General features: G+C 39.2%; 1 protein-coding gene across 1 annotated transcript in view; it reads right to left on the reverse strand.

Annotated features, from left to right (window-relative positions):
- Shoc2 (SHOC2 leucine rich repeat scaffold protein) overlaps positions 1–13,868 on the reverse strand; it is a 69,898-nt gene that overhangs the window by 9,764 nt on the left and 46,266 nt on the right. The window contains 1 exon segment of the mRNA XM_040742823.1: positions 4,620–4,750. Within this exon segment, the coding sequence (XP_040598757.1) occupies positions 4,620–4,750 (131 nt within the window).

Genomic DNA, 13,868 nt, shown 5'->3' on the forward strand with positions numbered 1-13,868 from the left:
ACTACATGGAGTCTTCACTCCTACGCTCTAGTTAGTGTCTTTGGTGCAGTAAGGCACTCTGGAGGTTGCCAAAAGAGAAACATAAAAACAAACCGAGTCACAAAACCTTTCACCTACACTCTGTCCTGCCTGCAAGATATGCTAGGGCACTGGTGGCACGGAGCTTGTGGGAGTGGCCAAGCACTGTCGGATCTGACTTAAGAGCGCTTCGTGAGACAAAGCCCATACTCAATACTGCCTGGGTGACCAAGAACCACACACTGTCTCGATAGCTCAAAGACCTAGGATAACCCACACACCAGTGGTCTTTAAAATGACTTCTTAATGACACTCCACTGCATTCATAGATACCTTATCCAGTCAGCATCAGAGATGCTTCCTATGGCAGACAGGAACAGATGCAGAAACCCACAGTCAGACACTACAAAGAGGGCCCTGAAACACACAGCTCACTGAACACGGTGGAAGAGGAGGGGGAAAGTGTGTGAAAGACAGAGGGAACAGCGAACACCCAGAGAACAAAGCCTCCGAATCAACCGAACGAGGCTCTTATGGACTCACAGAGGCTGAAGCAGCAAACATGGGCCCACACAGGTCTACACAGCTCCTCTGAGTATACACTCCAGCTTGCAGCATAGAACTTTTGTGGGACTCCTTAATGTATGAATAAGTGGGTCTCTGGTTTTTGTGCCTTCTCTTGGGGCTTTTCCTTCTTTGGGTTGCCTCGTCCAGACTCAATGTGATGGCTTTTGTTTTGTCATGGTAAAAAAAAAAATTGTGCAGGCACCATATCAGATTTCCAGATTTCATAAGAAACAGGAAAATCTCCCAATTTTTATCATTTGTTTCTCCATTCATTGGAAACACTCTGGAGTAAAGAAAGCACGGCTGTGGATATGAAGTACCCGTGGGTACCCAGTCTGTGACCTCTATAGATAACGTACTATAGTGTGAGAGAGACATGGTCTGAGTCCACTGTGTGATTAGTCTTACTAGCACACCTATCTCTAAGTTAGTGTAAGATTAGCATTACATCTGTGCTGGGTAAGATGTTCAGTAATTTAATGTTTCCTTTAGGAATATTAAATTTAATAGATGATTACTCTTCTCTATGGTAAAATTTGAGGGCAGAAAAGTATCAAACAAGAGTTTACTAAGTATATAACCCCATCGATCCCTGTTTTAGCTTCCCATTATGTAAGGGAAGTAACAAGCAAACAGATACAAAAGAGTCTCTGGAGATAATACTAAAACAAAGCACACTGATTAAGAAAAACAACTAGAATAATATTTAATTGTGCTATCATTAGTAAGTAACAAATTAAGTGAAGGATGCTCTTTCTATTAAGGGTTATTAAGTCAGCATCCTGTGCAGCCTGTTAGTGGGATCTAGACCATTCCCACAGAACCACAGCATTCATTATGAGGCTCACTAACATGTGAGAAACTCTGTAGCAGGCTAAGATAATTTTGGCTCCTAGCTCTATCTTCTAATACCTTGTGATTTTAACCAGTTACTTTTCTGAACCATGGTTTGTTCACTGGGTAAAATGATAATGCCATATAAGCTCAAGTGAAGACTAAAACACACAGTTTTGTTGGATGTAATAAATGCTTAAACTTTAAATCTCTTCATTCAAAGGGAAGAACACTGAGATAATTGGAAACAGAGAGGAGGTGGAGATATGACACCCAAAGACAATCATTAGACTAAAGTTTAGAAAAAAATCTGGCCAGGATGTGTGCTAGTTCAAACTTGGAGCAGTTGAACATCATAGAGTTAGAGATGGAATCTGAAGGATCAGTATTAATGGCAAGGCCAGCAGAAGGCATGAAATAACTGTGTAATGAAGGAACAGAGCAGAAACAGAAACTTGTTCTTTATATACAACACTAAGAAGGTACTCTTAACATTTTTGTGGTAGACAAACTGGTAAACACTGTGACTAAGAAAACTTCATATGACAGTCAGCTCAAGAAGTACATTTTCAACCTATTTTATTAAAATTTCCTGAGTTTTTTCCACAAATGTTATCGTAACAACTGACTTTGTTTACTGAACTGAAGAAAGGTAAGTATCTGAGATCCTGGGAAGGTTTAACTTGGAGTTTAGTCAGCCTCTATTTCTTACGTCAACTGTGAAATGCTGCAGTCTGTGGATTCCAACCTTACATCTGTTTTAACAGTTTTCTTCAAGTCCAGTAAATTAATTAAATAACCCACCTTCTTCATATTTTCAGATAAGTATTTAATCACAAATTCTCCCCCAAACCTCCCTTAATTTGTATTTCCTATCTATACAATGCCTGTTCCCGCACAGAAAGTCTATACTGAAGAGCAAATGAAACCATAAATGGACAGCTCTTAGTTTCAAACCTTGGATACCGCACACGTGCCTAGTGTTGTTAAATTTTGTTCTGCATGTGCATATGTCTACGTTAATACTAATTTAGTCTCGGATGTCTTCAGAGAGAAAAATGTACTCATTTTTACCAGCTCTGATCTCAGGAATGAGTCTCTCCTGCAAATTGCTGTCATGATTCATCGTCTCAAACTTGAAAGTCTTATCAGTAGCATCAAATGGATCCTACTGTTTTACTTACTGAGTCTATGTTACAAGCAGAATCACACATTTGCACTGAAAATATGCTACTTCCAAAGCACACAGATGATTACCCATATGTGGAGAAAGCCACTCAAAGGCTTCCCCAGTGTCTCTACCTGAAAACAAGCATATGTATACATATCCACACGGCCTTTCATATTCGAACCAGAGAGAGCTGACCTTTTTATAATGCTCTTACCACAAGTGAAAAGAGGATTTAAGACTCCCATGCCCAAGGCATGGAAAAACTTTGTGGGGTCTCTTGACCCTGTTTAAAAATGAAAGGGAAAAGGTCAGGTCTGATCAGAGACTGCAAAAAAAGATAAATAAATGGAAAAAATTGGCTTTTATAGTAGCATTGCTTTTGTTTTTACAATATCATAACAATATAGAAGCCAGTAAGTGACTTATTTCAGTTATATAATATTAAACATGAAACTAACCACATATGGTAATGTCTGTATATAAAACTACATATTTTTAAATGTTTAAACTTTATGGGACCCAGTCTTTAAGAATATGGACACAAACCACACCCAAAAGGAATCTCCTCAAGAATGTAGCTGGGCACAGTGGCGCACATGTAACCTCAACACTGAGGAACCCTTGCTGAGGCAAGGGGACAGCTACACATGTGGGTACAGCTTGCACTACACAGCAAATACTGCGTCAAAAGGCTACTCTACAAGACCTGCTCTCTAAAAGAGAAAAAGCGACTATCACCACCAAGAAACCTACTTAATGTGCCAATTGATCCATTGTGGGTAAGTCCTTAGAGAAGTGGGTAACATTAAATAGTATAACCTCATCCATCTTGATTAATCTGAATTATCACTATTACAGAACAAAAACCCAGACAGTCTGGTTCTTGGAGCTGGATCTTATACCTTGGACTTCATCTCAGTTAAGTGCTACATTTCTACTAAGGAAAGGCAGTCACAGTAATCTCAGTGGCCTAGCCTAGCAACTGCAACCATGGGAAACATCTTTGCACTCCAAGCTGTTTCCAGAAAACACACACAGCCAAATTAAAACAAGCCAAATTACTAAATGTGGCTTTATGTTTTGCTCCCCTAGCAAACAAATAAAAAAAAAAGGCTTTCTATGAATCCATATGTAGTTGCATTTACCCAAACAGTTCTGCATATATGAAGCTTGAACTTGAAACACAGAACAGACAGATACACATACTCTCTCAACTCCTCTCACATTTACACTCAGATACCACTTAGAAAAGACTGCAGAGGTCAATGGTACAAAAGCAGTTCCTTCATTTGATTTGTTAGAGTACTGTATTATGCTTGAATAAAGTAAGTAGACATACTGCCATGGATGCAGAACTAATATACTGTTTCCATACAGGAAAGGCATGAATTAAACCGCACACCACACTGAAACCCATTACTCCAGAGTGCAATGATTAGTAAGAGCTGTCTCCTATACTGAGACTAGAAGGAAGCAAAAGTAGACAGACTCGGGTGGGTTTGGGGGAGGGGGGTTGACTTCTTACTAGACCAATTCTTTTTCTAATAGGATCAACATAATTCAAGTTAAAAATAAGGTGTTAAAATATCCAATTTGTTGGCTGTTATACACTAAAAAAACTTTGACATTGCTGCATCAATAGGGTAATAAGGGCACAAGAGAGTTACAGCCAGTATTAATAACGCTATACAGATGATTCTTTCCAATTACCAGCATGTCTTATTCTAGCTGAACCGGGCAGACAAGTTCTAACCAAGTAACACAGTTCTTGCTTAGAGGTGTTACTAGAGGAGCTACAGCTAGACTTTCACTGTGGTCTTCCCCACTTGTCCACAGTAAAACAATAGCGTGCTCTTACACGCCCTTTCCTGTTTTGGAGTTTACCTTATGACAGCATGTGCCAGCATACTCGTTGTTCTAACAGTCCCAATCACCAAACTATGGATCCAGCCATAACACTGACTAGATTTACCTCCGTTTCCTTGAAGACTAGTTTCAGTTACATTTGTTTCCTCTATCTACTTCTTACCTCTGGTAGAGTAGAAATGTTATTGTTCTCTAAATTTAACTCCTCAAGTGCACTGCATTTTGCTAAAGATCTGGGTATTGCTGACAATCTATTGTATCTCAGGCCAAGACGATTTAAACTGGACAGGTTTCCTGTAAATACAAGAAAAAGGAATTTGTCATTCAGAAATCTGATGGGCCTTTCAGTATCATAAGCTGCCCACTAGGTGGTCATTAGTTACTCTAAGGTCTTTAAACCAAGGGGTTGGTATTTGAGAAATGACAAAATAAACAAGTGCAAGTGAGCTTCTAAATGAACCGTTAGATAAAGTATTGCATCATTTAACAAGCTAAACTTTAGATTTAACTTATAACACGTGGTTCTGAGCATCTCACACAAATAACATGACATCAATAATATTGAAGCATATCCAACCTGAACACACACTAACCACTACAGGGCAAATAAAAAGCAAAAACATCTCATCCCCACATATTTCCTAGTTTTATTGTCAAGACAACATAGGAAACTACATATCAGCCCTGGATGAATATGGTATCTACTATTAAAAAAGATTCAAGAAAACTTCCTAAACAATACATATAAATTTGTTTTGATACTTAAAATGGCAACAGTAACAATTAAGCTGGGTTTATTCCTCTGTCATGACTGATTCATTTCTAATTGCTGCTCTGACTTTTCTGGATGGTCAGGTTAAAATGCCAAATGTTGTCTTTATTTCTACGTGAAACGGTTTCCCCAATGTTAGAAATTACAGGAATCGATGACTGTGCCATGTGTTAGTTTCTTAGATGCATATTTGAAGCTTTGTGCTGTCAGCAATCTATTGATAATTATTTTTCACTCTGATAATCCTATGAGCGAACTTTCTAAATACAACATTGCTATGATAATTATCACAGCATCAATCGAGCCTCGCCACTGTTGGAGAGGAGTTGCTATGCCCTCACTCCTCACCCAGTCACTCCTCACCTGCTGCTTCCTTCTCAGTAGAGAAACCAGCAACAGAGGGACCTAAATTACCTCTTGGAGCTGGTTTTTCTCCTTTACCATGTCATGGTAATAATCATATTTTAACATCGTAAAGTATTCTCATGAGTCTAGTCCTTAAATCTAATCAACGATAACACAGAAACCACTGGGCTACAGCTACGAAACAGTTACATCGCTTACATTTCTACAACCCTGCTAGGATGTTGGGACACCAAGAATTTACAGTTCTGGTTAAGTAAGATTCCGAAAGATAAAATAGGATCTAAAAGCAACAACAAAAATCTATCACTTAGCAAAAATAAGCTGAGCCTGCCTTTAAGTGATTTCTAAATCAACTCAAGATGCTTCACAGGTATCTTTGTGATGGCATCGAGGTAAGATGTAGTCACTTTAGAGGAGGATGGAGGGATGAAACAACAACAAAAAACAAAACAAAAACAAAAACAAAAACAGCAGAGTGACCATTTTCCAAAGCACTAAGAAGTTTAGATCAGAAATAGGGGTGAGAATCACTCTTTACTATTATTATTACTTCACTATAACTAAATATGGAAGCTGTATATAGTGGCAAAAAATGGGACATCTACACGTACAATAGAAGAATAAAATTGGAGACAGCAGAATACAATAGGAAAACCAAAGTATTTTATACTATATACAACACATGTGCAGAAGCATAAACATAACATCTAGAAGTGTGAAAATGTACCCTTTAGACTCAGAAATGGTGCTGTGATTTTTTTTAGCATGTCATATAACATGGCAATATTTACAAGCTAAACCTCAAGTTCAGTAAGCAAGAATTGAAGAATTATGCTTCAAAGGCAGACAATTCTTGGATCTGGTATTATTAGTTCAAATAATTAAAAAGCTATATATATGTTGTAGGTTTTTATATCCCATTGTGTACATGGGCTTATGTGAGCCCACACATGCGAGTGGGTTCAGAGGCATGTCTGTGCTTGTCTGTGTAGACCAGACGTGATGCTCCTCATCTTCCTCAATCACTTCCCACCAGTAAATAATGTTATTTGTTTATTTATTCATTCATTCGTGTGTTTGTTTAAATCGTTTCTTAGTGGCTTGGATTTGGCTGGCTTGACTGTATGACTGGGATCGTCCTATTGCCGCCTGCCCAGATCACGAGCATGTGCTGCCCATGAAGACCTGTGTGCTAACACACAGTACCCAGTCCTCACACTTTCACAGTCAGCGCTGCATCAGCTGAGCCGGATCCTCAACCCACCTGTGGCCTCTTGGTGAGCAAGGCTATGGTCACAGATATAATCTTTATGTTTATGGACAAAATGTTCTCTTCTCACATAAAGACTATCTGATTATAACCTTTGACCCTAGAACAGACCAGCTTTAAAATGTCTGTTATTCAGTTTACCAAAACTGCTTCTTTACAGTGACCCCACAGGACTATTACACTCAGGGTTGAGGTTAAACTTGTGAACATAATTTGTAAGTCTACCTAAGCTATTATAACCTATGTTTTCAAGTATGTAATATTCATAATAGACACTTCAGATTAAACAGCCACGGCTATTTCACTGTTCAGTCTTGTATTTCCACCTAGATATATGGCACCCTAAGGTGAGAACAAGGTAGCAGGAACCCTATAGACAGTACACATCTGAATCTTTAAAACAGTAAAAACATCAAAAAATTTCGTTCTTAAAGACAGTTTCTTGATACTTAAAACTCAACTTTACACTCTGAGACAACACAGCTCTGACAGGCTCCATGATGTATCTGTTACATTATGCCTAATACTAGGGCAATACTTCTGGAATCAGTGGGGGGGGGGTCACACCAAGTATAAATGCTCATTCCTATCTCTGTCTCTGTTTCCAGACTCTCATAAATTCTATTGCCAAAACACTAGTTCAGAGCCAGGCAAAGTATATCCACAGTATTTGCTGGAAGTTTGTCACAAAGAGCAAATACTGAGGAGCATTAAAGTGGCAGACTGAGTTCTGAAAATTGTTATAGAAAGAAAACACAGATTTCATTAATTGAAAACATTTCCTAATACCAGTTTTATCTTGTCCAACTCACTCAGAGTCTGTATCCTTAAAATGCTTCTCTCCTGTCTTTGCTAGTTTCTCCCTGTCACCTCAAAATAAAATTATGTAACTAGTTTTGAAGATTAACTTTTAATACTTAGTCCTATACCATAATAGTTGAGATAAATCTACTTTTCTTTTTGTGTAACTGAGAAAACTAAACAACCACTTCTTTTCCTATCAAATGTATTTATATTACTGGACTAGTTTTTAAGGCTCCTGGCGCTCATCTTCTGAACAAGATGCTGCTATATCAAATGTCAAATATCAGACAGCCTACTCTCTCTCAAGACACCATTTTACACATGACAGTTATGCTCAGAGTATGATGGTAGATGAGAGGTCTGAACAAAATGCTTGGAATATTTATAAAGAGAAGCACAGCTCCTAGCAGAAAAGATCAAAACTGACTTATAAACAGGCAGGAGAGCACTATTACAAAGGAGCATCTCTGCCTGGCACATCAGGAGGGAATGAACAGAGAAGGGTGGTGTAGAAATGGAGGGTGGGGCCAGTGAAGCAGCTCAGCAGGTCTGACACCATGCCTGAGGACCTGAGCTTAATCCTTTGGATGCCACAATGGTAGACGGAGACAGACTCCTGCAAATTGTCCTCTGACCTCTCTTCTGCACGTACCCATGCATAAGCACATGCACGCACGCGCACACACATACACACACAGAAAATGAACGAATGAATGAATATGAATGGTTAAAAATGAAATGTATAGGTAAGATGTTTGGGTATTATACAATATGGTATTCATTTTCATTATCAACTAAAGATATGAACTCAAAGGTTAAGAAATGTGTTGATCATGGCTTGAAGCTTTAGGCAGTTACTCTGTGACATTCGATAAAAATAGCTAGGACATCTAGGCAACACAGCAGAGCTGGCCCAGACGGTGTGGGTACAGGTGAGATGGCCCCTGGGGGCTTTCAGAGTCAAACTGACCCACACCTTGCTGCCTGCTGCACTGGGTGAGCTAGTCGGTGCAGTGCTGGAGAGCTCGCCCTGGTGGTGAGGATGAGGGAGAGCCGACCAACCCACCTACCACCCAGGCCCAGAACCAGAGCGATGGTGGGTGCACCCCATCTGTGAACTGCTGCAGCATGTGAAGGGACAGTCTGCAGATGCAAAGGCAACAACAGGACATCCAGGAGGAGCCCCAGCGATGATCCAGGAGCAGAAGCCAGAGGCCAGAAGCCTGGAGCCAGACTGATGACTCACTGCAATGAACACTTGCAAGTAAAGATGAATGGACTAAAGGTAAAGTGCGTGACTCAGTAAGTTGCACTACAGCTTCCAAGACAAGAATTTTTTCTTTCAAGTTTTCTTTTTATTTAGGGGCGGGGGCAGGTTGCAAGGGCAGACAGGAAGGGAGAGAGAGAAGGGAATGGGATCAGGATGCACGAAGTGAAAGTCACAGAGAAGCAATAAAAAGTTTTGTTTTAAAAAAAGTGAGTCAGGCATTTTATAAAATCTCTTTGTGTGTGTGTGTCCTTAGTGTAGTATACTACGAGAATTACTCAGCAATAGCTAAGCAGGAGCAGTTAGTTACTTTTCTCATGGCTGAGACAAAATGCCTGACATGAGGCAACTCAGGGGAGGAAGGCGCTATCTGCTCACAGTTTAGACATCACGGCAGAGGGGACGTGCAAAGGAGTGACGTATTCCCTTCTACTTAGCAACTGTAGTTTGTATATTGAGTACCAGTACATGTCTAACCACGTTCATAATGTTTACAAGAATTCAGTAATTAATAAAAACCTTCATACATGTATTCGTACACACATCAGAGTATTTCATGATGTGACAGAGGATAGAGCTTTTGTCAATTGTTATGAATGTGATGACCACACAGCTAATTAATTTCATTTCCACAAAATCAGAGATCATGTTCACTTCCTCACTCTTGAAGGACAAGAAGTAAGATCACACTTCATTCCTGGCCTATGGCCACTGCTACACCAAAGCCAGCGAAGGTGGGAAGTTTCTCCTAAAGTAGTGATTGTGGCTGTAAAAGGCAGCGAGCTGGTCTTTGAAGAAAACTAGAGGGAGATAAGGCGACTCTTTCTCTCCTCCTCACTATGCCTTTCTCTATTACAGGAGTCTTTGAAGTCTACCAGAAAAGCAAAGGATTAATAAAGGCAAGACCCCATAATTCTGCTCCACCAACTGGCACGCCTCATTTAATTACTGTCTACAGTAGAACAAGAGACAAACACAATGCTTTAAATGTCTCTTAATCTCCTTCTGTAGCGACACACATTAGTGTGGTAATGGATTTCTAAATGCTTAGCACCTCAAAAAACGGTAAATAGAACCAAACCAAATCTCACCCTTAAAATCAGAATAGATTTCCAGAATTAAAACATCTCAGACTAAAACTGTTGCTGTGAAATTGATGCATGATATTAACTATGCCTCTAGAGAGAAGTTGAACTTTTAAAGATAAGACCCATGAAAATCCATGCCGTTTTACATACTTAAGAGAATGTGAGAGAATCATCCGCATTTAGCCAAGATCCTATTACTCTCTGAAAAGTAAAGGAGATTGTAAAAATTAGGAAGAATCAAATCTTATCTATGCTGGGAGGGGGTTGCAACAATGGGCACCAGGAGGTTTGACATTCACTATGATTCTTCAGCAGTGGCTCCAGCTCTTAACGTCTCTACTTGCTGTGGTTCTACCTACAAGTCAAACGGCAACAGTGAAACCAAGAAAAGGTCTGCTTTAACCTTGAGAGGCACTGCGACTAAGACAACCACAACAGGACAGTGCCTCTGTATAAATGTGGGCTGATCACTGTCAGGCAACCAGTAGCTTTTAAGTGCTCCACTTTGACAGCATGCTTTCTTATGCTGCCAAATGTTTAAAACATGGTGAGATTACAAGCCTATGAATTACAATTAGATACTTTCAATTTTGGCAAGTATAAAGCATCTTTAGGTTAACTCAGCATATTAGTTTAGTAAGACTATTTCAGTCTTTATCTTATTTTTACAAAGTAGCAAAAAAAAATCAGTAGGAAAAATACACCATTCTAAAGATGAAATAATGACAAAGGTGCACAGGGTTTCTTCATGTAATAGCCTCGGCTATCTTGGAACTTGCTCTGTAGACCAGGCTGGCCTCAAACTCACAGAGATCCTCCTGCCTCTGCCTTCCAGAGTGCTGGGATTAAAGGCGTGCGCCACTACACCTAGAATAGCCTCTGTGAACGAGCCTGTGCTTTGGCCTTGAATGCAAGGTTTTGTTGCATCCTTTTGTCTTTATCTAGTTTCAAGAAGAAATAAAAAGCTAAATGTCTATCGTACTTTAAACCCTTTTCCCCTGCTTCTATAATGACTATCAGAAACTCCAGAATGTTTTATGGAAAAGCAGGTTTCTCTTATGAATAAAATTATACTGTAATAAGACTTAAGGTTTTCCTTTTGTCATAGAGAACTCTAGCAGTAAAGGAGGTTTCTATGCAATCAAGTGTCGTTTGAACATTCAGCAAGACTAACTGAATGAAGACTCTGACTTCCCTGCTTCCCCTGTCTCTTCACCCCGCTCAGGAACTACAGTGACCCCGCTGTTGCTGATGACAAAAGAACGAAATGGCAGTGATTACTGACAAGAAGGAATGGTTTCAAAACAAAAGCTGACATTACAAAAAAACAACTTGGCTACTGAAGGTGGGGGTGGCTTTTGGAAATGTCAGGTGACACATGATTTCAGAGGTAAACCGGGTAGCTCCTCCAGGACCAGTGACTCCACAAGATAGAAGAGTGGCTTTTGTTTGCTCATTGTGGTGACGCTTTCAAAAATGGGCTACAATAAAAAATAGTAACAGTAATGTTTTAAAGAAAAAGTACCAAGGGAACCACAGTTCAATGAGATCAAGCTTGTCACTAACTGTTCCACATGGGTTGTTCTTCTCTAATAAAAAAAAGAAAAAGGGTTTCAAACGTCAATTGAGAGCTAGTTATGATAGAGAGCCTGCCTCGTACGTGAGGAGCCCTGCTTTCAATCCTCAGCATCCCCACATGAGCAAAAGAAAGAAATGCATAAAACTTACTAATGTAACACATCACAATCTAAATGGTCAAGTTTCTCATTAAATTTTAACCTATAGCTACACAACCAAAACATCAACATACTGGGATAGAAAGACAAAAAAATGAACTGTCTAATAAGTAATACATGAGAAATGGCTACAATATAAAAATCCCAACAAATACAACTTGTTAACATTGCCTTCACCCAAAATCACAGCTACTTTATCTCCTGGCAACTAACAAATTTATTTTCTATAAATGCAGTATTATTTTAAATTGTTATTATTAATGTTTCCATTCTCACTCTTTCTAATACATAGTTGTGATCTGATCACGTAGAACATGGGAGACATGAAGTCTACAATATCATCTTAATTATAAGAGATTAATAATGAAGTCAGTGGTTAAAAGCACTGTCTGTCTTCAGAGGACCCAGGTTTGATTCCCAGCTCCCATAGAGCACAACCTTGTCTAACTCCAGTCCCAGGGGACCTGATTCTCTCTTCTGACCTCTGTTGGTACCAGGAAAAACACTCAAACACATAAAATAAAATAATAATGCAGTCAGATGCCATCATATCTATAATGATACTCTCTTGGGATTTAGCTTGATTAGCATGTACAAGACCCAGGGGTTCAAATTCCCAGCACCATATAACAAGTAAACGAATAAAAACACAGAATTACCTCTATATATATATAAAAAAAAGAGACATGCAAAACTAAGAAAACCAGGAGAAAGAAGGTTATATGGGACAGTTATCTTTCTCAGAGGAAGTGAGTCTAGAGGACCTAGTCCTACTCTACAGGAGATTCTTAGGGAGCACAGTCTGTGCTCTCTGTGTGCTGACGCTGTGGTATGCTGGCTGCGACATTTGCTTATTACGCCTTAACAAAAGAGGGACACAGACAAATTCACAAACACTAAACATCACTAAGACTATATAAGAGAAAAAACTGTGGATCAACGACCATTTCCCGCATATCTATTTCATCACTGGAATGAGTAAAGGAGATTCCTCAGCAGACAGGACAACAGAAACAAAGACCCTTCGGCTAGAATTTGCTTAAGAAACAATCCAGCAGCCTGAGAAGCCCAGTGTCTCAGCAGTCAAGAGCTGCATACAGTTTTACAACCTGGAGTAAGCTGCATCTCATCTTCCTGTCTTATTATTTGCAGTTGAGTAAAGCAGCATTTTTTTCTTTCTAAGACTAAGCAAAATTCTGGATTTCATGAGCGATTTTTGTTTTGTTTTTCTTTTAGTAAGGTTAGTTTTAACATGACCCCACGGGAGAAAAAAGTTAATACACTGAAACTAAGTAGTTACTTTCCCTTTTACTATTCAATCAGCTGTTCAAAATTAAGCAAACTTGAAGACATTTATTTCAATGTAGAAATATACAATAATAGAAACGAAACATGTCACTATGTAATTTTTAAAAACAGATACTAAGATAAAAATTAACCCATCTGTTAAGCTGCCCCAGAAGCATACTACAGAAATGTCATTGTAAAAGATCAACACTGAGAAAACTTAGTTTTTTTACACTTCAGAAATAAAGACACCATCCTTTGTATGGCTGAGCTTTAAAAAAAAGTCTGTCACTTACAATGCACAAGCACATATGTTGAACGCTGAAGGGCAGACCCAAAGGCAGCAATGCGTCCTGATTCTACAAGGGCCTTGAGGAAAGGAGCCGAGTCTACTGCCCACACGTGTGCCTGGCCAAAGTGTTAAACATGGAACAGGTATGAAGGCCAGACTGGCTTTAGCTAATCAAAAAATTGACTATGGCAACTACATCAACTAGACAGCTGATGAATGGAGAAATGAAAACAACACTGAGGATTAGACAACAGCATTACATTTGTTCTGACACTGTAACAGACAAAGATCTGAAGGGGAAAAGGTCCCCCAAAGTTCAGGCTGTGGGCAGGGTAGCAACAAACTCACTGCTTCAACTGCACTGTGATAGCCAAATGCTCTATGAAGAAACTAAACCTGTCTTTCAAACATTGCTAATAAGGAAAATTCACTGGTGAATTTTACCCAATATCAATGCCACTTTTTTTCTTATAGTTTAGTATGCTTATGTGTTTTGCCTGTACGTGTGTATCTGTGCACCACTTAAATTC

The sequence above is a fragment of the Mesocricetus auratus genome, unplaced genomic scaffold, assembly GCF_017639785.1.
Source record: "Mesocricetus auratus isolate SY011 unplaced genomic scaffold, BCM_Maur_2.0 Super-Scaffold_4256, whole genome shotgun sequence".
In the NCBI taxonomy this organism is placed as follows: Eukaryota; Metazoa; Chordata; class Mammalia; order Rodentia; family Cricetidae; genus Mesocricetus; species Mesocricetus auratus.